The sequence below is a fragment of the Rutidosis leptorrhynchoides genome, chromosome 8 (assembly GCF_046630445.1).
Source record: "Rutidosis leptorrhynchoides isolate AG116_Rl617_1_P2 chromosome 8, CSIRO_AGI_Rlap_v1, whole genome shotgun sequence".
Classification (NCBI taxonomy): Eukaryota; Viridiplantae; Streptophyta; class Magnoliopsida; order Asterales; family Asteraceae; genus Rutidosis; species Rutidosis leptorrhynchoides.
Genome location: NC_092340.1, coordinates 332,252,707 through 332,278,712, shown reverse-complemented (window position 1 = coordinate 332,278,712; position 26,006 = coordinate 332,252,707). Strand labels below are relative to the sequence as shown.

The 26,006-nt window shown below is 33.6% G+C and overlaps 4 protein-coding genes across 15 annotated transcripts; 3 read left to right on the top strand and 1 right to left on the bottom strand.

Annotated features, from left to right (window-relative positions):
- Positions 1-1,281: 1,281 nt before the first annotated feature.
- LOC139861930 (actin-related protein 2/3 complex subunit 2B-like) lies at positions 1,282-6,118 on the top strand. 12 transcript variants are annotated; one of them, XR_011764008.1, is made up of 9 exons: positions 1,282-1,464; positions 1,660-1,700; positions 1,780-1,959; positions 2,233-2,343; positions 3,118-3,167; positions 3,406-3,572; positions 4,257-4,302; positions 4,428-4,721; positions 5,858-6,118. XR_011764008.1 is itself a non-coding variant. In XM_071850453.1 (9 exons), the coding sequence occupies exons 4-8, from the start codon at positions 3,137-3,139 to the stop codon at positions 4,705-4,707; spliced, it is 414 nt and encodes a 137-aa protein (XP_071706554.1). In that variant the 5' UTR covers positions 1,282-1,464; positions 1,780-1,959; positions 2,233-2,343; positions 3,118-3,136; the 3' UTR covers positions 4,708-4,721; positions 5,858-6,118. The 12 variants fall into 12 exon arrangements, 3 of the variants coding, with proteins under 3 accessions (XP_071706554.1, XP_071706555.1, XP_071706552.1); XM_071850453.1 differs by lacking the exon at positions 1,660-1,700 and having other exon boundaries at positions 4,428-4,496; positions 4,607-4,721; XM_071850454.1 differs by lacking the exons at positions 1,660-1,700; positions 5,858-6,118 and adding an exon at positions 4,825-5,015 and having other exon boundaries at positions 4,428-4,496; positions 4,607-4,721.
- A 1,066-nt stretch (positions 6,119-7,184) lies between these two features.
- LOC139861962 (calcium permeable stress-gated cation channel 1-like) lies at positions 7,185-12,301 on the top strand. The gene is made up of 11 exons (XM_071850494.1): positions 7,185-7,541; positions 7,628-7,774; positions 7,890-8,025; positions 8,160-8,261; positions 8,387-8,506; positions 9,356-9,436; positions 9,527-9,867; positions 10,219-10,464; positions 10,611-10,935; positions 11,027-11,260; positions 11,769-12,301. The coding sequence occupies exons 1-11, from the start codon at positions 7,228-7,230 to the stop codon at positions 12,051-12,053; spliced, it is 2,331 nt and encodes a 776-aa protein (XP_071706595.1). The 5' UTR covers positions 7,185-7,227; the 3' UTR covers positions 12,054-12,301.
- Positions 12,302-14,280: 1,979 nt separating this feature from the next.
- On the top strand, positions 14,281-20,884 carry LOC139864510 (leucine--tRNA ligase, chloroplastic/mitochondrial). Its single transcript, XM_071853091.1, has 20 exons — positions 14,281-14,627; positions 14,869-15,013; positions 15,097-15,153; positions 15,257-15,376; positions 15,462-15,566; positions 15,687-15,910; positions 16,002-16,068; positions 16,159-16,313; positions 16,572-16,833; positions 16,906-17,100; positions 17,526-17,605; positions 18,001-18,063; positions 18,142-18,223; positions 18,324-18,401; positions 18,472-18,573; positions 18,655-18,827; positions 18,927-19,104; positions 19,984-20,061; positions 20,213-20,344; positions 20,419-20,884. The coding sequence occupies exons 1-20, from the start codon at positions 14,281-14,283 to the stop codon at positions 20,659-20,661; spliced, it is 2,886 nt and encodes a 961-aa protein (XP_071709192.1). The 3' UTR covers positions 20,662-20,884.
- Positions 20,885-20,894: 10 nt separating this feature from the next.
- Positions 20,895-22,375, bottom strand: LOC139864509 (uncharacterized). The gene is made up of 3 exons (XM_071853090.1): positions 21,589-22,375; positions 21,351-21,389; positions 20,895-21,076 (listed from the first exon to the last, which is right to left on the bottom strand). The coding sequence occupies exons 1-3, from the start codon at positions 22,373-22,375 to the stop codon at positions 20,949-20,951; spliced, it is 954 nt and encodes a 317-aa protein (XP_071709191.1). The 3' UTR covers positions 20,895-20,948.
- Positions 22,376-26,006: the final 3,631 nt, after the last annotated feature.

Sequence of the window (26,006 nt, the reverse complement as noted above, 5' to 3'; positions counted from 1 at the left end):
TATTTTCAACGGGAAATATCTTTCCGCTCGCCTCGCGTTAAATTTTTTCGAACTCACCGTTCAACTCAGAAAATTTAACGAACACAACGGGACTAATTATACGCGAAAAGGACACTTCTAAAAAAATGCTAAATACCTCGGACTACATTTAATACTCAACAGGACATATCTTTCCGCTCGCCTCGCGTTAATTTTTTCCGAACCTACCGTTCAACTAAAAAAAATCTAACGAACACAATGAGACTAACTATACGCGAAACGGACACTTCTAAAAAAACGATAAATACCTCAGACTATATTCAATACATACACACATCTATAATAGACTCCCCAAACTAAGTACATCATATCGATAATTCTGTTTCCCTTTTTTTTACGCGATCTTACTGCCTTAAAAAACGCATAGGCCATTAGGTACATTAGATACTAACTACGTGTATTTAAAAACACCCGTAGCAAAACGTTTTTACTTCTGTAAATACATAACGCTCCATTAACTATGAATACGCAACCCAAAAGGTCCCGCGGCATCGCGCGGGCTCATTTTACTAGTTGATAATACATGACAGGCTTGTTTATGAGGGTAAGAAAGCAATTAGAAGAAACTTCTAGCTTTGTTCTCTTTTGTAATTTTATCCCTCTTATAGCTACTTGCTAGAATAAAAACTTCATCGGATAAAAAGAAACTAGTGATAAACTATTACTAAATCAAAACCCTCTTTATAAATCTAAAATCTTTTTCTTTTGACCTTTTAAACACTATGAAATACTACAAAGGGGTCCATTTTAATATATTTTAAACATCAAGGGCAAATAAGCATATTTTTTCTCATATATAGAAAATACAGTACTTACTCGTAATTATTACCAATACCATTTTAATTGTTTATACATTAAATTAAATAAATACATTATTACAAATTTCAAGGGACAACTCACATCAGTTTTTATTTATTCTTTTTCCATTTTTCTATTTTTTAATTTACAAAAAACAAAATAAAACACCCTTTGTCTTTATTTCACTGTAAATCTTTTATCTTTATAAATCTCATACATAAATCCGCCACTTGTCGCATCATTATTCAACCTCACAAAACAACTTTTTGTCAGAATTTTGAATTAAAAAATTCATAAAATTCATACATCTGACGCGTGTCCCAAAATTCTTCTATTTCCTGCTAATTAAATCGCCGTTCGTCAACCTTAATTACGCAACGATGTTAATTGCGATTGATTTGGGGTTTTTTCAGCTAATAGATCTTAGTTTTCTAATTTCAGGTATCTTTGTTGACAATTTTTCCAATAATTAATATTCAATGTTTGCACCACCGGCTATGGCAGGACCTGATTATGATTACTCAAGGTTAATTTTTCCAATAATTAATATTCAATGTTTGCACCACCGGCTATGGCAGGACCTGATTATGATTACTCAGGGTTAGCTCCTATTGATTGGCGATAGCGGTTAGTTCCTAAATTTTCAATTTTGTTACTTTTTGATTTAATTTAATTTAATTTAATTTCATGATCAGGTTATTTTGGTTCTGTGTATATATTTATTTATTAAAAAAATCACGCCGTATTACAGTTGTTTTTATTGGAATATGAAAACTGACGATGTATGTTTCTGATGTGTGGGATCTTTTTGTGACTGTAAAGAAATTTTTCAACTGCATCTTCATATTTGCATCAGCCCAAAAGTATGTTTTGGTGTTTCTTTTTGTTTTCAATTTTGCATTCATATTGACATAATTCGTTTTAACATCTGTATATGATCAGGTATACTACCAATTAGACGGATTTGAGATATACAATATTAAAGGCGTAGGTTGCAACTGTCTTATTCATGATCTTCATCAAGACGATACGATGTCGAGGATTTGCATTCAACGTTACCGAAATTGATCATATAAGATGACTAGAATGTTGACGAGTTGCAATCAACCGTTACTGAAATTGGTAAAAAAAAAATTATTGAAATTTGGTTCATTTTTTTGGTTGCAAATGTTCTCAGAGGTGCAAATGCTAACTCTTTTACATTAAAAGTAAACTAATTTGGAATGCTGTGTTCAAATGGGTCAATTGTCACTCGAAAAAACTATGTACACCTAAGGATTCTAAGTTGGATCCTTAGATGAACTCTTTATTTGAAAACATGTAACTAATGAACTATGTTTATTTTCATAAATTGGAAATCTTTATAATGTGCTGTTTCGACTTTGTTGTAAACAGAAATATCTACCCCTTGGAGTAGGTCTTTCAACCAACAAATAAATCAAACACAAGGTACACAAAATGAGCTCACAAGAGAAGAGTATCACCCCTCCACTGGATCCAATAAAAGTAAGCCTTACGATCCACATCGTAGTTGAGCCTTTCTCAAAATGTGATTAGAGTGACAAAATGGGCGGGTATAGATCAAATAAAAGGTCAAGATAGGTTTTGCTAGGTAGTTGCAAGCCACAAACATTATACATTCATCTACGTACATAGCTCTTTACCCCTCTGATGTTAATGTTATTCTTCTTTTGATCATTGTCATTGAATCTACCATGGCCATTGGACGTACTGAATATTGGGAAAGTTAGCAGTATGTATATTCATTCTCATGTTATATCCATTTTTCATAGTTTGCCTCTTTTAGATTTGCTATTATTTATTAAGCTTGAACGTTTATTTTTTGGTATGATTAGGATTCATTTTTTAAGTTTGACTCTTTGTTGTATTTGATAAATCTTTAAAAGTTTTAAGTATTTAGTTATTATAAGTAGTTGGATTTAAACGAGTTTTTGGAACTTATGGGGACCAATATGGATTATGTGCTATATGAATGATACATATGTATATTCCATCTGGTTAATTATGGATATATCTATTTTGAAATGTTTTCTGTAAAAAGTATTTGCTTAAGAATCTTTTTTATTATGTTATTTTCTTATTTTGTTATAGGATCATGAGGTCGATAATCGAAAGTCAAAGTTCATTAAGGTCAAGGCGTTTTCGAAACCAAATCTCGAAAAAAAAAAATTAAGAGTATGATATGTAGTGGAGGTAGAAAAAAGATGAGGTCATCCATGTTGAAATCGATTATTAATTGTTTGATTGTGTTGTTTTTAGGTGCATCTTGAACTTGATTATGCCTTGTGAAGTCTTTTTTATGCTGAAAGGTAATCTGAGACTATGCTTAGCTATTTACAATTGTAATACTTAGCTATTTATTTTATTGAAAGTTATCAATTTGGTGTCCTTATAATGTGGTTTATTTTACTAATTCTTATCGTTTTGAATACTACTTGCACATTATAATATAACAACCCCTACTATAAAAATCACAAACTTTTATATGACAAGTTACGTTTTAATAATATAATGCGTTCTCTATAAAAGCATGTTTTTATAATGTAGATGCAGAGAAGATAATTACAGAGATTTCATCGGTACAAGCTGCAATACTTAGCTCTAAGCTAAAAGAAATTTTAACGAGAATTAGCACCCACGAGATAACTGAAGGGACATGCAAGCCAATCAAACTTGTCTATCATCCTAACGTGCCTTTTTATTTCGTTAAACATGTAAGCTTAAAACAATCACAAAAAAACTCATTGTAAGAATGTACAAAACTGTTAAGTAAGTTCTAAGGAATTTGATTCATATGTTTAACATCCAACATAATTGATTCCATTGTTTCCGAACCAATTGAAAGAGGATTCATATGTAGTTATCGCGAAAGCTTTCTTTCAGGTTTATGTACTTTCAGTTACTACGGGTTAAACGGGTCTTACGCTTTGTAAGTATCCCGCGGTCTAAACTGACTCAAGTCACACCCCTTCACATATACTCAGTTCGCCAGGTGAATATAGAGAACAATTACAATGCCAGTTACAGCTTGGTTCTGACATGTATGTTATCTTATTTACATTCTAACATTCAAATTGAACTTACAGCCATATAACTTGAGTTATTATTTTATATAACTTGTGTTTATACCAAGTAGTCTGAATATCAACATCCAGCTTCTTGCATTCTAATTTATATTTACATACTATGATAGTTTCATATATGATTTGGTACAATGGTCTAATTTATACAAGTAACTCATTCTTTTATTAATATTTTATATCCATTAATCGTTGTGTTTTGTGCATAGCTTCGTTATTCATGTATCTCTTCAGCCGCATATGTACAGTTCTAAATTGGTTAATTGCTCATTAAGCATTATGTTGTTATTTAATAATAGGAGATATGCTTTGTTTCAGGTTGTCGACAGTTTCGCAACACTCTTTTCTGTATCGCTAAAGTCAGGTTCAACATTTGAAGTGTAATTTTGGTGCTTTTTTCATTCCTAGGGGTAGATCTTTGGATGTTTATTTGAATGGCGGGCTCTCTTGAATAAATATTAAATAAGGGTCTCCTGCTTGATTTATTAGGTGGTGGACATAACATAAACATGATGACCATGCTCATGAACAAATTGCTTAAAATGGGGGCGGCTGTTGGTATTTCGTACATGTTTTGGCTCCATTACATTTATTTTTGTGATGTTGCATCTGCTTCTACCACTCCAATGTCGTTACAAATATCAGTTCCATCATCTGTTGGTCACCAGGTTGCAGGATTTTCAGTATTGCTTCTGTATATGTGGGTTGTGTTGAATGCATAATCATCAGTGTTGTGGTCTGTTGGAACCGTTGCACGCTTTCGGGATGATACTTCTAATACTGGTATTAGTCTTTAAGGTTTTTAAAGTCTTCTTTTTATTGTTTTTGCTAGCATCTAAGTTGTTTTATTTTGTAAATTTGTTGTATATTGTTTGGTTGCATCTAGGTAATGGTTGTTAAGGGTGTAGGAATATGGGTTTTTTGCGACTATGTGCTTTAGAAAGCTGTACATATAATTGAGGTTTGAAGCATTGAAACTTCTAAAATATTAACTGGTGCTTCGACTGTCGTTAATATTGGGACTAACTTCTACTCCTTGCTGTCGTTAATATTTTCTATGTGTTTTCAATATTAACGGGTCTGGTGCTCCAGCTGAAGAACCATTTGTGTCCAACTGTCCATTGCATGATCCGATCCACATTCGTGAATAGATGATGTCTCTAATCACTTTCGGTAGGAAGATATATACATGGAGGGTTGTTTATTTGTTCATTCTAATAGTCTTGAACTGTATAATTCTTTACGATGCACCTACATATATATGCCTATTTAATTCTCTTATCTTCTTCGTAATTTATTATTGGGAGGGGCAACTAAGTTTGGTTTATAGGCAATCGTTTTCCATTGGGCTTATATATACTATTATTCTATAGCACTTCTATCCAAAAGTTATTATCATTTAATTTAGTTTCTTTATTTTTTCAACACCCTTAACAACCATTACCTAAACTTTGTATCATTATATATTTATTGTTTTTATTGTTTGCTTGCATCTAAGATGTTTTATTTTGTAAATTTGTTGTATATTGTTTGGTTGCATCTAGGTAATGGTTGTTAAGGGTCTAGGTAATGGTTGTTAAGGGTGTTTTGTCTACAAGTTATCAAACTCTTGGTTATGTGTTTTGTGTAAAAAAAAATAAAAAAATACTTAAGGAATCTACCCACATAAGTACCTATGACACTAACAATCATGTGATGCTTGCAATGGTTCAACCATATGAACTACAACAAGAAGTTAGTGATTCGAATTACGAAATATTAATACCAAGGGGTAATGTTTGGTGAATCTAATTACTTAATTTAATATCACTTTATTTTTATTAATATCTATTATTAGATAATAATGTGTGTGCTTAATGTAATAAAATTAATTGTTGTTCCTATAATTAGATTTCTCTAATTGTATTTTTTGTTTGTAGCGCCTGCCAAACAAATTGATGTTACTTCCGGGTCTACGAAGTGGTAAAAGAGTTTCATGCTTCAATATGGAGAAAGTTAAGTACAAATGGAAGTTGAAACAAGATAAGTCGAAAAGAAAAAAGAAAAAAACTAAATCTATGTGTGTATTATGGATTCAAGCAATTCGAACAAGAAAATCGACTAAAGCCAGGCACAAACTGCGTATTCAAGTACAAGTACAAGGAACGTGGTTTTTATCTTTTAAATGTTTTTAGTTAACATTAACGAAAACTTGTGTTATGAACATTTATATGATAAACATATTTGAAACGTTTTTGTTATATTTATTCTTTGTCCTCTTCAAATTATACATACACCTTTTATTTAGAAAATGTCCGGAAAAAATACATAATTTTTTCGGATGAGTACCCGTCCGTCGGGCTCATAAATCTAGTAAATGAATAAAACGTAAGCATCATACTCATTCATCTACTGTCCATTATCACTTTCCTTTTCAGTTTTCGTTCCTTTCAATTCATCCAAAAAAATATATCAATCACCTGAAATTACTGTTATTATTTTATTATTATTATATTAAGCTCACATATTAAGCATGCTGCATTCACGAATGTTCTTCATACATTTGATTCTACTCTGAAGCTAATTTGGGGTTTATTATTCTCATATTTTTCTTAAAAGGGTAAAGTTATTTTCTTCTTTCTTAAACCTTTGTTTATTTTACCTTAAATTATATGTAAACTCTTTGTTGAATTTTGTTTGAATAAGTCTATATTAAGCATAAATAAGCAGGCACTTGTAGTTTTTTTTTATTATTTATTTTTTGATTTGAAAATAGTTTGAAACTTTATGTGGAATCTTCAACTTTATGTCTTTTTTGTTCATCCTTTTTTGGGTGGGTTTGAACATAATTGAATTGAAGTAAAAATGATTTTTTTTTTTTTAAGATCTGAAATAATGAACTAATTTCATGAATTAGGTGAATGTATGAATTCAATTTTCTTTGATTTGTTCACCAACATATCATCTTCAAAGATCATTGATTTAAGTAATGGCCATATGTTAATGTTTTAATTAATCAACAATAAGCTGAAAACAAATTTGTATGCTTACTCTCATCATACAAATTGAAGTAAACAGGGTTTTGTGTATTGAGGATCTGAAAGCTACAATTTTTTTTTAATAATATTTTATTTTATTAGAATATATGTCTTTCACTTTAAGCAATAATTTAAAATTTAATGTTAACAATTACAGTTTTTTAACATATAGCAGAATTAGTTTATTCAAATTACATTTACAAGGAATTTAATTTTGTTTATTTTTTATTATTTGTTTATTCTTGAACAGGAAAATCTGAAATTGAAGATAAATGGCTACACTAAGTGATATTGGGCTTTCAGCAGCCATTAATATCCTCACAGCTCTTATTTTCTTGATAGCTTTTGCTATCTTAAGACTTCAACCTTTTAATGATAGGGTATACTTTCCTAAATGGTATCTTAAGGGTTTAAGGTCAAGCCCTGCAACATCTGGTGCATTTGTAGGCAAGTTTATAAATTTGGATTATCGGTCGTATATTCGGTTCCTTAATTGGATGCCGGATGCACTTCGAATGCCTGAACCCGAGCTCATTGATCATGCTGGTTTAGACTCTGCTGTTTATTTGAGGATTTACTTGCTCGGGTATGCTACTTTTTCCAAAATTGTTATCATATAATACAATAATTTGTGATAAATGTTATGTTTATTTTCGACTTGTACATGTGCAGGCTAAAAATATTTGTTCCCATACTTTTACTTACTTGGGCTATTTTGGTGCCGGTTAATTACACAAATAAGTGGCTCGAGGACTCGAAAACAACTTATAGTGACATCGATAAGCTTTCTATATCGAACATCCCGCAAGGCTCTCACAGGCATCGAAATTATATTCTCATAGTTTATGAATTTTATTACTTGTTTCTATTTGTAGCATTTCGTTTGGTTGTACTAATCATAGTGATTTTCGTGCAACATGTTTGATGGTTACAGGTTTTATACTCATGTAGTAATGGCATATGTTGTTACATTTTGGACATGTTTTGCTTTGAAGAAGGAATATGAGACTATTGCAAATATGAGGTTGCATTTTATGCAATCAGAAAAACGTCGCCCTGATCAGTTTACAGTAAGTTAATTTGTTTTACCAAGGGCACCTGCACCTGCACCTGCACCTGCACCTGCATATGCAACAAGCATTATATTTTATTTTGTAGTAATTATTTTATTATTTTATGTTAATTTCTAAATTTAATTTCACAGGTTCTTGTGAAGAATGTTCCACCAGATGCAGATGAATCTGTTAGTGAGGCTGTTGAGCATTTTTTCCTAGTCAACCATCCCGATAACTATCTCACTCATCAGGTTAAGTTATTTGTTAAATATTGAATTTGTTAACAATTTTCGTTAACTTACGAGCAAATAATAACTTGGAATTTGAAGGGTTCTATATGTGGTGTTTTTTGTTCATATTTAATCGTAATTTGCAGGTAGTGTTAAATGCAAATAAGCTTGCAGACTTAGTTGAGGAGAAGAAGAGTAAGCAAAACTGGCTAGTATACTACCAGAATAAACATGCAAGAAATCAAGCTAAACGACCCATGATGAAGGTACTCTTCAGAGGGTTTTAGTTGCGTAGTGAAACAATATGTTCATTAGAAGCAAATTGATTCGATATATTTGTTATATTTATTCACAATTTTCTATATCTGAGTGGATTCACTTAATTGTGATTCAAAGTTACAAAATTAGTGGATATATAGGGGAGGGTTCGAAAGGGAAGTGAGTTTTTGGTTGAAGGGGTACGTAAAAGGTTATTTACAAATAATATTGATTTCTAGGCAAAAATTAGTGAAAATTTATCAAAAATATTAAATTTCTGTGAAAAAATCAACATTCATAAAAATAAAAAATAATATATCATTTTACAATAAAAATGTTAACATTTTTGACAAAATCATTAACATGTATTAAAAATAATGTTTTCTGAGCAAAAAAAAATATTTATTATTCATCAGTAAGAATTTTGAAAACATTCATTGGGAATAATGTTATTCTTATTATAGATCTTTGATCAAAATAATATATTTTTTGTGTGTAAAAATATTTTTCACATACATCATGAATTGGTATATAAATACAACGTTAATACAACGTTAAATATATATATATATGAATGGTCAAAAAATAATATTATTTATATAGAACGTTTCCCTTCCTCTCAAAAATCAGCTTCCTTTGGATCTTTTTCCTATATATTTGATTATATAGGTAAATTATAGGTTTTATCAAACTTCTTTATCTTCAATCTTACTCTCCATCAACATATGAATTCAATCTACTCACATAAAAAAATCCTTGTAATTAAAGTTCTCGCAGTTCTGCACCTATTTTTGGTTCTCATTTGAACTTTTGCCTATATATTTCGATCTATAATAGCTTATCTTGTACATGAACAGACTGGCTTTCTTGGACTTTGGGGAGAAAGAGTGGATGCTATTGAATATCACATATCTGCAATTGAAAAACTCAAGACTGAGGTAGTTTTTTTAGGAATTATATAAAATGAAATATATGGAATTATATAATATGAATTATATTTTTTAATTAGTGAACGATTACCAATACAGATAGCCGAAGAGAAAGAAAATGTTATGAATAGTCCGAAGGCGATAATGCCAGCAGCATTTGTGTCATTCAAAACCCGTTGGGGAGCTGCTGTTGCTGCACAAACACAACAGGCCAGGAACCCGACTCTCTGGTTGACGGAGTGGGCCCCAGAACCACGTGATGTTTTCTGGCCAAACTTGGCAATTCCTTACGTCTCGTTGACTGTTCGAAGGCTTCTAATGGCGGTTGCCTTCTTTTTCCTCACTTTCTTTTTCATAATTCCCATCGCGTTTGTGCAGTCGCTTGCAAACATTGAAGGCATTGAAAAAGCTGCACCCTTTCTCAAACCTATCATTGAAGTGTAAGTTTCTCCTATATAGAGATGTGTGTGTGTATGTATATATGTGTGTGTATGTATGTATGTATGTATGTATGTATGTATGTATGTATGTATGTATGTATGTATGTATGTATGTATGTGTGTATGTATGTATATATGTATATATATGTGTGTGTAACTTTATATATGTGTGTGTGTGTGTGTGCGCGCGCGCGCGTGTGTTCATTTTCTCTTGTTATTTGAGGTGTATTAGATTTTGTTTTAAACGTTTTCATTAATTATATTTAATAATCATATGTTGTTTTTATTGTTTACATTTGAAACATGTTTTTTTTTTTTTTTTTTTTTTTTTTTTTTGTAATATATATGCAGCAAAACAATCAAGTCATTTATTCAAGGTTTTCTACCCGGAATTGCATTAAAGATCTTCCTCATTCTTCTACCCACAATCTTGATGATGATGTCAAAATTTGAAGGATTTTTATGCATATCACGTCTCGAGCGTAGATCGGCATCAAGATATTATCTTTTCAACTTCGTTAACGTTTTTCTAGCAAGCGTGATCGCCGGAACCGTTTTGGAACAACTAAACACATTTATAAAGGAGTCCGTTAACCAGTAAGTTTCACTTAACAAATCATTGCTCTCTGCATTTAACTTTATCTTATACCAATAATCATCTCAATACTAACTACAACAAAAGTACTTCTCAAATATAACATTTGCACCCACTTAATTTTTATTTTATTTTTGGTTTTTTTTAGGATCCCCACGATTATTGGAGTGGCTATACCAATGAAAGCTACATTCTTTATAACATATATAATGGTTGACGGTTGGAGTGGTACAGCTGGAGAGATTTTGAGGTTAAAACCGTTAATAATTTATCATTTGAAGAACTTTTTTTTAGTTAAAACCGAAAAGGATCGAGAAGAAGCTATGGACCCCGGAAGCATCGGTTTTAACACAGGGGAACCTCAAATACAATTCTATTTTCTAATCGGACTTATATATGCTGTGGTCACCCCTCTTTTAACCCCTTTTATCCTCGTTTTCTTCGCCCTTGCATACGTTGTTTATCGTCATCAGGTAATAGATTGTCTAATCTTTTCAATTTGTTACAAATGAACATGTTTGAATTGTGTAGTAATAATATATATTGAGTTTGTGTTGGGTGCAGATTATAAATGTTTATAATCAAGAATATGAAAGCAGTGCAGCGTTTTGGCCAGATGTTCATGGACGTATAATTGCGGCGTTGATTATATCGCAGCTACTATTGATGGGTTTATTGAGCACAAAAGCAGCGGCGTCTTCGACTCCGTTTCTTCTCGCACTTCCAATTATGACGATTGGGTTTCATATGTATTGTAAAGGTCGGTTTGAGCCTGCGTTTATCAGATACCCGCTACAGGTACGTGCCAATAATACAAACAAAGTGTTATAAAGTTTTGCTTTTTTGTTGTTGTCTTTTTCGGTTTATTTATGGTGTGCTTAGAAATATGAAAATGTGATATATATGTTGGTTTCTAGAGATTGAAATTTGGTGGTTGTTCAAATAGGTTTTAGTTAAGAATGGGTAATTTTCTTAACGCGAAACACTTGCTTTGCGACCTCGCGTATAAATTTTAAATAATTTTGGTTGTAAATAGTGTCAGACTTGTAATCAGGTTTAGGCCACATCTTCTCTACAGACATGGTCCGCATGGTCCGCAGATCTTGAGACAAAAACATCTTAAAAAATAAAATTAGGTGTTTTTTGTTTTTTAAGATGCTGTTGATTGTATTAAACTAGTGTCAAATACCATCACATAAATTATTTTGTTCTAGCAATTATATATTTAGAGTATGGTGGATTTGGATATTTTATACATTTTAATCTTTCTTTCGGGGCGACTTAATGGTATGCGTACTGTTTTCAGGAAGCAATGATGAAAGACACGCTAGAACGAGCAAGAGAACCGCATTTGAACCTAAAAGGGTACCTTCAAAACGCGTACGTCCCTCCCATTTTTAAGGAAGCAGAATCGGATTCAGACGAAGAGGATGATGACAATGACGGTGAAATAAGTGGCAAGAAATGGGAAAAGGACAACGTGTTGGTCGCCACCAAAAGACAGTCCCGTAAAAATACACCTGTACCTAGCAAAATGAGCGCCGGTTCATCACCAAACCTTCAAGAGATCCATGAAAAAGATAAGCCATAAATAAGCTGAAGTTGTTTCATGAGTCATCATTATTGTAAATTACTTGAGCATATAAGATTTTAGCTCTATTTCCTTGTTATAGCTAGCTAGTACTAGTAAGAGAGATTCAAGGAATGGAAGCCTATGGTTAATTTTTAAGTGTCAAAAGCCTAAATTGTTTAGCTTTTGCATTTGCATTGCATATAAGGAGATACAAGGCATATATGATATGCTTACTTTACTAATGTGACCTTTTGTGTTGATTTTTCTTTCCATCTTTTTCTCGTTATCAATTAATCGAATAGGGGCCGTTCTCCATTACATACTTTAATCCTTGTTCCGCGGTGAACTTAAAAAGAAAAAGAATCCTTTTGAAATTATCATTACCTTCTCGATATCAAATTTCCACCATACATTCACGACAGAAAAAGCTAATCGTATGTTATATACTTCTAAGTGAGAGGTGAAAGGCACGTGAGTATCAAGCACATGGATGGCACATGACAATTACCCAATTCAAATACATTAGCAACGGTATTCTGTGTTCATTGAGGAGATTATCACCTAAATGCCCATTTTGCCTAGTCTTTTTTGCCTCAGAACCCTTAAATTTTTTTTTTTTTGACAATTTGCCCGCACAAGACGCAAGGGTGCAAGGTGCCTTTTTGCGACCTTGCTTCCCGATAGACGCAAGTACGCAAGGTGCCTCTTGCGACCTTGCTCCGCGGGGACGCAAGGTGCATCTTGCTCTTGCCAGCATGTCACAATCAATATTTTCTTTCAGACATTTCATCAAACACCTTACGTAGTTACGTGCACCTTTCGTTATGTATATCAAATATGTTGGAGCCATTGTAAGTAAATGTACACCAAATATGTTGGAGCCATTGACTAATAATAATAATAACTTTCCGCAAATGTTACAACAGGAAAGCAGACAGCAAAAAGAGTAAAGATGTGAGCCTGAAACTTCCAACAACAAGAAGAAAGAAAACACACGTTGTTGATATAAAAGCTCCAAGAAACATCATCAAAAGCATGTCAAAGAATATAAGCATCAAAATAACAAAGATTATCAACTGAGGTACATCATGCCCATGGCAGCTTAAAGTTAATCATCAAAATATATATCATTATATTAATTGTAAGACATATTAATAATACTCATACAAGACATAAGTTTGCATTTCAAGTATAGAATAATCAATAAGGTTGTGCATACATCTCGCGTATTTATTATTTAGAGGTATATAGCATGCACTAATAATATGTTTTCTCTCGTTGCAAGCATTTAATGTATGTACACCAAATAAGTTGGAGCAATTATACGTAAAACGGGAATTGCACAAAAGGTGTTTGATAAAATGTCTGAAAGAAAACTTTGATTATGATATGCTGGTAGGAGCAAGATGCACTTTGCGTCCTTGCGTCTCCGGGAAGCAAGGTCGCAAGAGGCACCATGCGTCCTTGCGTCCCCGGGAAGCAAGGTCACAAGAGGCACCTTGCGTCCTTGCGTCCACCGGGAAGCAAGGTCGCAAAAAGGCACCTTGCGCCCTTGCGTCTTGCGCGGGCAGATTGTCAAAAAAAATAAAAAAAATAAATAAATTTAAGGTTTCCGAGGCAAAAAGACTAGACAAAATGGGCATTTAGGTGATAATCCCTTCATTGAGCTCAATTAGGGCAAACCGTTAATCTGTTAGTTGTTAGAATCAGTTAGCTGAGATCAATAAGTATTTAGTTCTTGTATTCAGTAGTTGATTTTTGGATCAATAGTCATTTGTGACTCTTCTCAATCTCTCAATTCTTGTAATTACAATTTTGATCAATAAACACTTGTTCCCATCTCTATTTCTCGGTCTCGATTTGTGTCAATTGTTCGTAAACGAACGTTCCATCGTAGAGTGTGTTCTTGTACCCCTGTTGTTTCAATAAGTCAAAAGTCCCATCTTTTTGTTGCCATGGTTAATAAACCAGTTGTGTATAGATTAATCAATGAGATTCACAAGAGCAACAAAAATCGAACGAGTTTGGATTTCAGATCGCCATAATCTCCCAGCCGATATGTTTTCTTAATTGGGCCTGTATCCTATATAAGCCCAAATAAAAAGCCCAAACTCCTTTAGCGCCAATAACATTCTATTAATCTATTCTATTTCTATTTTATCTTCAATAGATCAATCTATCCCTGCATACTTGGAACACTCATCACACACACAAAAACAAACTCATTTCTTTCAGCTAACTTAACATGTTGATTCAAATTCAATGGCTACTGCCACCACAACCACTCACTCCACCTCCCTACCACCGCCGGAATCTTTTCTTCTTCTCCCGCCGGCGGTCTCCGCCACGTAAACACTCTTCCAGAAACAACTTATCTTTCCAACCGTGCAATTGTATTATCAGTAGTATTAATAATAAAAATAGTATCAGTGAAGAATCAAAGGAACAGGTAAAAGTTAGGGCTTATCCGTTTCATGAAATTGAACCGCGCTGGCAGCAATTTTGGGATAAAAATCAAACTTTCCGTACACCTGATGACGTTGATACTTCTAAACCTAAATTTTATGTTCTTGATATGTTTCCCTATCCAAGGTATGGATAATTGAATGTTTTATGATATCAATTATTATTTGATTAAGGATATTTTAACTTCGTTTTAATGATTTATTACTTCTGATATTGTGTGAATTAAATTAAATTAAATATGCAGAAACTAATACTTAACACCTAATAAAATTGGAAAATTTATAGAAGTAATTGTTAAGTTTGTTACATAATTAATTGCAATTAAAATGTAGAGACATTATAAGTTTGTTACTTATATTTGTTGCAGTGGAGCTGGTTTACATGTGGGCCATCCTCTTGGATACACTGCAACTGATATTCTTGCTAGATTTAAACGTATGCAAGGTTTCAACGTTCTTCATCCGATGGGATGGGATGCATTTGGGCTGCCTGCTGAGCAATATGCCATTGAGGTTTTGTTATTCGTTTAAATTAATAAAGTTTATAACTTGCTCATCGGTGTTATTGAATAGCACTGCTTGACGGTGTTGTGCAGACAGGTACTCATCCAAAGGCCACAACCATAAGAAACATTGACCGCTTTCGTACACAGGTTTCTCACTATTAACCGTCATTGATTTTATTGTCTTGTTAAAACTAACTACTGAAGTTTTCATATTTATGAACACATTTATGGTCATGTTTGTTCGTTTCAGCTTAAATCTTTAGGCTTTTCATATGACTGGGATCGGGAAATTTCTACCACAGAACCAGACTATTATAAATGGACCCAATGGATCTTTTTACAACTTCTCAAAAGAGGACTCGCATATCAGGTCAGACACTTTGTTCATCTTTCAAAATTATTATTCAATGTTTCATAAATTGTTTACTTATCATGTTTTTATCGTTCATGTTTAGGCTGAGGTACCTGTCAACTGGTGTCCTGCTCTTGGTACTGTGTTGGCAAATGAAGAAGTGGTGGATGGTGTGAGTGAACGTGGTGGTCATCCAGTTGTAAGAAAGGTTTGATGTGCTCTGCATAATGATATTTTCTCACCGTTTGATATTTTTCTTAAATACTTTCTTATTCATCTTTATTGGATGTTTTTATAATTTTACAGTTCATTGTTTATGACCAAGCAGCCGATGAAGCAATGGATGCTCAAGATAACTGCATATGCAGACCGTCTTCTTAAGGATTTGGATGATCTCGATTGGCCTGAAAGTATTAAGGAAATGCAGAGAAATTGGATTGGAAAATCAGAAGGGGCAGAAGTGGAATTTTGTGTTTTGACTAGAGATGGTCAAGAAACAGATGCAAAAATTACTGTCTATACGACCAGGCCTGATACTATATTTGGAGTAACGTATTATCTTTGTGCTCCTTTTTCTTGATCTTAGCTCATTCAATAGTCAAAGTAAAAAAAAAATTCATATTACATGAATTTTTTTTTGCAGATATTTAGTACTAGCACCGGAACATCCCTTGTTGTCATCCGTGGTATCAGAGGCCCAACAAAATATTGTAAATACATTTACAACTTCTTTTTTATGCTAAACAGTTGCATTACTTACATAATTATAAATCTTAAGAGGATAACTATCTCGTTAACAGGTGAAAGAATATCAAGATATTGCCTCTAGAAAGAGTGATCTTGAGCGAACTGAGCTTCAAAAGGACAAATCTGGAGTCTTTAGTGGCTGTTATGCCAAAAATCCAGTTAATGGTGAACCTATCCCAATATGGGTAGCTGATTATGTTTTAGGAAGGTGTGTGTGTTTTTTTTTTAATTCTATTGACCAGGCTATCTTATATAAACCAAAATGTAATTTAAATGCATACAACTTTCTTAATCATTATATTCAAAAAGTTGTATTATTGTTATAGAGTTTTGGGCAAAAGGTGTTTAGGTTCAACTGAATTTGGCATCTTTCGACCCGTACCAAATTCGCCCGTTTTGATCCGTTACCCATTTGGTCCAATCTTCCCATTATGCTGCCTCATGGGTTGATCAATGTCTTTTGCAGCTATGGGACAGGAGCTATAATGGCTGTTCCTGCTCATGATACTCGTGACCATGAGTTTGCATTAAAGTATAGTATTCCGATACGGTGGGTGGTAACCGCAGATGAATGTTGTGATGATTTTGAAAAGCCTTATGCTGGAGAAGGTGATGTCATAAATTCATCATGTTCCACATCCGGGCTCAACATTAATGGGTTACGCAGTAAAGAAGCTGCTATTAAAGTCATTGAATGGGTCGAGAAGACCGGAAATGGAAATAGAAAGGTAATATATAATATATAATACTTTTTCCTGTCTGGTGTATAGTAAAATAATATTATATGTATATCTTGTCAGGTAAATTACAAGTTGAGAGACTGGCTATTTGCAAGACAACGTTATTGGGGAGAACCGATTCCTGTTGTATTTTTGGATGAAAATGGTGAAACGGTTCCCGTTCCTGAAACGGAACTTCCTCTTACGCTTCCCGAGCTTGATGATTTCACGCCAACTGGAACAGGGGATCCACCACTTTCAAAAGCAGTGTCTTGGGTAATATTTCTTTTTATATAATTTGTTTATGTTTTGTATAAGATTTAGGTTCTATTTGTTCAAGCCACTTGACATTTTTTTTATGTGTGCCTATTTACTTATGTGCGTTTCGGTTCCATCAGTTGAATAATGAAAAAATGAAAGATAGGCTTTTGGTCAATAATCACTCAGTTGTTCTGGTGTATCTAAAATAACTAACCATTTAATCTCATTAACCTATTATTGTAAATCATTATTTTTCATTTCTCTTTCTCAAAGGTAGGTCAATAACCAACCATTTAATCTCATCAACCTATTATTAATAATCAACTCAAAGAATATAAATTTATTTTTTGCCATTATTATATGAACCCTTTATTGATAATCAAATCATCAACTAATCTCATCAACTGCAGTCATCAGTATAATGATTTACCGATTTTCAGGTTAAGACCGTAGATTCTTCTTCTGGAAAATCAGCTAGGCGTGAAACAAACACTATGCCACAATGGGCTGGTTCTTGTTGGTAACAATTTTACTTGTCGCTACCTCAAATGTGAATTTGTTTTACAAGAAATTGTCATAAATCAACCTAAATACTAACAATGAGGATTGACTAAAGTTTCCTTACACAAATATTGCAAACTAATCATTACAACATTATTACAGTTGTTTTTGTTTTTGCAAGTAACTTATGGATACCTTATTATATTGGTGATATTACAAAATATCCCACCTTTCATTTTGGGTTCAGGGTTTTGTTATTATCTTTTTATAATTTTTTTTGGCATTTCATTATATTAATGAACCCATCATCATCAGGACCTTGTGTTTTTTATGTGATACAACCAGTAATTTAATTATTTAAGCACCTTCTTTAACTACATCATTAACCTTCACAGATTGTTTACTTATGGGCAGGTATTATTTAAGATTTATGGATCCTAAAAATTCAGCTGAGTTAGTTGACAAGAAGAAGGAAATGTAAGATTAATCATATTTCCCTATAATTATGAGCTGTTAGTAATCGAATAAACCGTTTTATGATCGAAAAACCTGCAGGTATTGGGGCCCAGTTGACGTATATGTCGGTGGTGCTGAACATGCTGTTCTTCACTTACTCTACTCAAGATTTTGGCACAAGGTTTGTTATTATCTTGGACGGTTTTTGATATTACTTAATGTTTATTCAAATCTTATGCATTATTATTGTTTCATTGATGACGTCTTGCATACATTTTCAGGTTCTTTACGATATTGGTATTGTATCGACACGAGAACCATTTAAATGTGTCATAAATCAAGGGATCATTCTTGGAGAAGTAAGTCAAACCTGTTGCATCGATGTGTTGACTTTTATTGTTGTTTGGTTTATAACAAGATGAACTGCAGGTACAATACATGGCTTGCAAAGATCAAAACGGGAATCTTGTGTCTGCAGATTCAGTTGATTCATTGGGAGAGCATAAACAAGAAATCATACCCGATGAAAAGGTATTCTTCTTAAACGGTGTTTAAGGCTTTTATGATCTTAAATTCTTGCTAATGTATATATATGTTTAACTACTTTTGTAGGTTATAAAGTCTGGTAGTTCGTTTGTACTGAAAGATGATCCTAGTATCCGATTGGTTGCTCGGGCCCACAAAATGAGTAAAAGTAGAGGAAATGTGGTTAATCCTGATGATGTTGTAGCAGAGTACGGTGCAGACTCTCTTAGATTATACGAAATGTTTATGGGCCCACTAAGGTAGTAGCCAATGAGTTGTGAATATGAGGTTGAAACACACTTATATTGGTGTTGACTTTTTTTTTTTTTTTGAAAATAATGCAATTAAATTATTTTCAGGGACTCAAAAACATGGAATACAAGTGGTATTGAAGGCGTACATCGATTTTTAGGGAGATCATGGAGATTGATTGTCGGGTCACCGTTATCTGACGGGACGTATCGAAATCAAACGGTGGTAGTTGACGAAATCCCTTCTTTGGACCAACTGAAATCCTTACATAGATGTATAGAGAAGGTAACGATACAAACTTGATTGAAGTTGATAAGTCGGACGTTGACTAAGGTTGACTTTTAGTAATATATATTTATCATATATATTACACATAAATATATCAAACATAAATATTTTAAACAAATGTATAGGTTACAAAATCTTAGTATAAAAATATATATTTTTTTTACATAACTTTGACCAAACTTGACTTTGACCGATTATGACAGACCAAGACCTGACTGAGATAGATTTGACCGACTATGACCTAACCTTGACTTCCAACGATTTGGTTGGAACTTTGACCTGACCACCGACTAATTAGACATTTTTGGGAGAAACAGGACGGGCTAGCCACTAAACCGACTAGTCGGCCTAGACGGCCGCCATTTACAACACTTGCTATACACTTATATTTCTGTTTTCGCTTTTTTACTTTTACCATTTTCATACATTGAGGGCTACAAAACCTTGATTGACTCATTCATAAGTAAACTGTTCTAAATTGTCACCTCGATCGTTATGCGTCTAACATTTTTTTTTTTTTTTTTTTTTTTTTGAACGGCAAGATTGCATCAGTCCGGACCGAAGCCTAGTCATCATTTGCACGCACACACGTTCGGGCAGGAAACCCGAACCACGATCACAGGGATCCGAACCCTTAAACCATCCCGAGGGGCAGACGGGTCGGACCTTAGTCCCGGATCGGGTCGGTAAAACCTTCCCTTTGGGCTGACCTCAATGGAGCCTATTTCAGTCCATGTTTAATTTAGTCATTCAGAAGCCAGGTTCGAACCCTGGACCTCTTACCCGGCGAGGGTGTTAAACACCACCGCGATACCACTCAGGCAAATGCCTCGGTGGTTGCGTCTAACATTAACATGGATTTGTTGAACGTTGCAGGTTACTGACGAAATTGAAGCAACACGGTTCAATACTGGGATTTCTGCAATGATGGAGTTTGTAAACTCTGCATATAAGGTGCCTTAATTTTTTTCTCATTAAACTATAGTAACTCACTTTTTGGCGAACCATTAATAAAATCCATTTAAGTATTAGTTTATCTTTTACTGTTGATAGCTCAAAATCTAGGTGTTGTAACAATTGCCTGTATACTTTTGTCTTGTTTTAGTGGGATAAACTTCCAAAATCAATTGTCGAGCCATTCATATTGTTGCTATCTCCATACGCACCACACATGGCTGAGGAACTCTGGTTTCGGTTAGGACACTCAACCACATTGGCATACGAGCCTTTTCCTAAGGTACCTTTTTTTTCAATTGAAACCGAATCCAATAAAAACTGAACTTACAAAATTCAATAATTTTATATCTCCAGGCTAATCCGGCTTACTTAAAAGACACCACCGTAACATTACCAGTTCAGATTAATGGTAAAACAAGGGGAACGGTACAAGTTGAAGTAACTTGCACAGAAGATGAAGCTTTCAAACTGGCTTCACTTGATCAAAAACTATCTAAATATCTGGACGGTAAAACCGTCAAGAAAAGGGTTTACGTTCCTGGCAAGATTTTGAACGTCATACTGGAGCGTGAAAACACTAAAGTTGGTTCTCGATAACTTATTCAGTATATCCATTTTTTGTTCTCAATTATTCAGCTACTGATCCTGCAGCCTGCTGGAGGAGTGCGTGATGGCGTTATTCATTTACAGTGAACTCAGGTGCGAGATAGTTATGTAAATTTATTGAACCATTTTGTTTGTTATTGTTATTACTCTATGTGGAAAACAGGCCTGATAAATGTCGATTCGAATGAAAGAAATAGAAATTAAACATTTCAAATTAACCGTTAATTAACCACCATTTAACCAAAAAGTATTAAAATAAAATAAAGAGAATATTATAATCAAAAAAGCCTATTCTCGTTGGTTTGAACTCCATGTGTGACTGGTGCAGCCCCTTTAACCTTTCTAAAGTACCATACCCCTGCCCCTATTCCGATTGCTCCTGCTACCGAAACAGCCGTTGCTGTACCTGCATACATACATACATACATACATATATATATATACATATATATATATATATATATATATATATATATATATATATATATATATATATATATATATATATATATATATATATATATATATATATATATATATATATATATATATAGCATTAAAATCAAATCTATTATTATTTAAAATAATAATATCAAGTTGTTAAATCAATCTTATACTCAAAGAAGATATCAAAAAGAAGACTTTAAGACGTAATATATTGAGAGATGTATGTTCCTTACCAGCAACAACTCGAGAACTCTTCCGGTGTTGAGAGGGATCTGCAAGAACGAAATCGGCGTTGAAAATTAATATCGATTAATGAAAATTCGTAACTGAACATCTCCTTAGCTAGTACTATTATTTAACAACCCGTCTCACATCGGATGTCATTGTAAACTTAAAATAATGACTAACTAATATCATTGACATAAATTTTTGGTGAAATCATTCACATAATACTGTTTTCTTTAATCGTACCTTTGCAATAAGTTGTTACGTTTCCTTTGTCACATAAGCATGAAAACTCACGTGTTTCGACTTCAAATCCGCACGTACCACCTCCCTTACTCCCATCCTGACATTGCAGACACCGTGACGTTACAGGAATATCGAAATCAATCCTAATGCCGTACTCTGGGGCTGTGCTATAAGTTTGGGACCCCCCTAAATTTTTCCAATACACACTTGTGTAAGTGTCGCAATACTTTAGCATCGATCTGAGCGACTCAGTTGCTTTCGGGTAATACGAGCAACACGAAGTGCTAACACCTAAAGCGTGCGGGCACTCGGGTAAGTGCCTACATAAATAGCTAGCACTATCACACGTTGAGTCGCATTGATCCGGGAACCGTTCACAAAATATTGGTTTAGGCTCAATGATGACATCTTTTTCGCTACAATTGAAAAAAAGATAGTCATTTCGTGGTGATAGTGAGAAATGGATACTTGTGTCTAGGATAAATGGACGAGGGGGTCGAAAATGGGCCCCGTCTTGGCAGTTCCACATGTTCGGATCAATCACGAGAATGTGAGGGTCCGAGTAATCGATCTGACGAACGGGGTATCTGCCAGACGGGGTTCGTAGTTCGAGGATGTTGGATTCGGTGCATACTAGGATGTTTCTATAATATGGGCTGCCACATCCATCATCTATGCCAAAAGGATAGTTGATATGTATGTCACCACAAGATGTTCTACAAAGTCTTGATTTTGAATTTACAAGTGAACAAAATGTAAATATTAAAAAAATGACATAAGAATCCATTAGAGAGATTTGAGTAGGAAATTGAAGAAGAAAATGATGTAAAAACATGACTGAAGTAAGAATTTAGGAAGAGACATTCAAGACTCTTTAAGGTTGTGTTTGTGAATTTTATTGTCTTTTGCTTTTAGCTTTTTCTTTTTCATTACTTACATTAGTGATCTTTTACCCTTTATTCCCTTTATACTATACTAAATTCGTTTATGTCTTAAGGCAAGGATATATATGTTGTATATTTATATATGGATATATGGATGTAACATATATTTTAATCTTTTTCACACAATCTTTAGTTTAGCTTACAATTTGTATGGTGCTTTTGTCTCTTAGAAGTTGCTTACAATTTATAGATTACACTTCAATTAAAAAGAAGAAAAGTATCAACAAGTAGAAAAGGAAATCAGTGCGTGAAAACGCACTTAACTTTTTCTAAACTCTACAGTACGTATTTAATTTCATTTGGTTATTTAATATATGTAACGGCATCTTATTTCATGACTACAAGATCAAAAAATGCCACATGACTAATAGTGTCTAGCTCGTTTAATTGGTTTTCAAGTAGACTACATCATCGTGAATTAAACTAGACATTGTGGTTGCAAAACTTTATGTTTTCTTAGTAATATTCTAGCTCTTCGCTAGCTCTCTTTTAAAAAATGTTTTAAATAAAATTGTAATGTAATATGCTCTCCTATAATTCTCATCAGATATAATTGTATAAATCATCACTTTGTTTTCACTTTTTTCTCAAAGAACAAGATAAAAACAATGTCATTTGAGCTGTTTTCCTTCAACAATACATTTCTAGGGTAATTGCCTCAAATACACTTTTTTTTTTTTTAAGTTTTATTCGAAAATACACTTTTTAGAAAAAAATTGTCTATTTACACCATTAGGTCGACCACCCTTTGGGTCGACTACCCCATAACATGGTCGACCACCACTTTTTCAAGGTGATCGACCAACTATTTTCAAAGGCTCGGTCGACCACAATACAAGCTTGGTCGACTACATAGTCGACCATCCTTATATTGTGGTCAACCAAGTTTTTGGTCGACCACCCCTAAGTTATTCACTCAGCTCGTGCAAATTCAACACACAATTATGGGTTTGATGGTCTTCGTCTTTTTGTTGGTAATATAAATAAAACCAAAACAATTTCTTTTTAACTTTTCAATTGAATCAGATACCATTTTGAACATGTTTTTAAGCTGTTTTGAACATGCAAAAGGAAGAAGCAGAGTAAGAGTGAGAGCCGACTGCCGAGTGTAGACTTTACAGTTGTTTTAAGAAAAATAACTCCCGAAGAAGAAGCGGAAATAGCTCAATTAAAAGTTCACAATTTAACTCACTAAGCGTGAAAGACGGCTTGTTCCTCACCAGCTTATTGAGACGACCCCAAATTGGAACCGCAAAAGGTAAAGCTAGAGATCATGGAGAAGAAGTTGATGCTATGGCTGCTTGAGGTTTTAATCCTAATCCCTTAAAGAATAACATGTTAGGATCTTAAAAGAATTGGTTTCTGTTATGATGTTTTTAATCTAAGTAGGTGAAATTGTAAAAAACAAAATGCTATTATAATCGAAGTGAGTAAGTTATAAGTTTGGTTGGATGATGTTAAAGTTAGTTGTTGAATCTGAATAATAAGTAACCTTGAAACGAAATGTGTTTGATTTTGGTCAACCATAATACTTATGAGTTTGGTTTTGGTCGACCATAGTAGCTCAATAAAGCACAACTTCATGCAAACATCACACTCTAAAAATGGATTTAGAGGTAGTCGACCAAAAATATGGTCGACCACAATGTAAGGACGGTCGACTATGTAGTCGACCAAGCTTGTATTGTAGTCGACCAGGCCTTTGAAAATAGTTGGTCGACCACCTTGAAAAAGAGGTGGTCGACCATGTTATGAGGTAGTCGACCAAAAACTTGGTCGACCTAATGGTGTAAAAAGACAATTTTTTTTAAAAAAGTGTATTTTGAACGAAAATATTGAAAAAAGTGTATTTTGGCGAATTTCCCTACATTTCTATGCCCAGGCCCAATACAAGCACAAAACTAAAACAAGCCCATGACCAAAATCCAAACTGACTTCATCTTTAGGGAAATTGCCAAATGCCCCTAAATCTCAAAGTGTTTAACGATATGCCCTTAAATTTTCGTAATTGCAAAACTCCTCTCGCACCACGAAAGGTGTCCGTGGTGCTTTGTGATTGGTGTGTGCTATCGAGATAATCACCGAGACAACCTATTTTTTCGCAACACGTTCCAAGCACCACATACCGTGCATGGTACGTGTTGCGCTAGAACATTGAATGATGGTATCTTTTGATTCCTTGCTCCGATTTGGTCACCGTGTTTTTAAATCGTGCATTTTCCCGAGATCTAACCGTTGGAAAACTCCCGAAGTGAAAATAATTTTAAAATTAGACTTGATATTGCGATTTGCGTCAATCGTAGAAAATTTTTGATTTACGAAATGTGCCGTTTATTCAAATTGATTGAAGGATTTCGTGTACTTTTAGTCAATATTGGTGATAACTTTTACTCATTACAAATTAAATTGCTCTATAGCAACTTATAAGCGGTCAAAGTATGTTTAAAAGTCAAAATTAACGAAAACGTAAAGTTTGAAGGTCTTCGAGTCCGAATATCGAAAAAATCTTAGGATAAACCGCCTACACCTGTTTGTCAACGGATAGATCTGAAAAAATACACGATTTTTAAAAAAAGTTGACTAAGTCGGAGGAAGGAATCAAAAGATACGAGCATTCAAAATTATGGTGCAATTCACACCACGCACCACGCTCCGCGCACATGTATAGTGCGAGTTGCGAGGATAATAGGGAGTCTCGATGAATATTTCGGTAACACGGACAACACACGAGCTATCATGCACCGTGCGTGGTCAGAGAGCATTTTTGTATTTACGATATTTTGAGGATATATAGTTAAACACTTTGAGAAATGAATTCATTTATGCTCTTGTGATTTTTTATTTTTTTTTTATTTTTTTTAGGGCATTATCTTTTTCGTGCAAATGGGTTATCCTATTTTTTTTTCTTAGTATATTTTTTATTTTGGGGTGTTCAAATATTCAGAGTTTATTTGATTTGATAAGGCATAAAAGAACCTTATATATTGGGCATGAAGTTAAATACTATAATATAATACTAGCTTAGTGCCCGCGAATTCGTGGGGCTACTTTATTGGAATAAGCAGGTATTGGTTTTACGTGAATAAATGTGAATAATTTTTTTATTTTGCATGTGTTGTAGTAATCTCGACATTCGGATAATATTTCTATGTAGTTATTGAGCAAAGTAGAACCAAAAAATGCATATCTCCGGGTACAAAAAATTCGTGGTATAGTAATTTAAAACTTAGGTCAATATTTCAAGTAAAGGAGATTGAACAAAGATATATCTATGTCTTAAAAGGATATTGAAACACAAAAGTCAATATTTCAAGTAAGTATTCAAAGCACAACAGAACAGTATACAAAGTTACACAGTTTTTATTCATTGAACAGCTAAAAAGGTCCACAATTTGCATGACATCTATTGAACAATCCTAATGTCAAACATTGCTACTACAACATCTTCAAAAAGGATAAGTTCTAGTCCTAAGG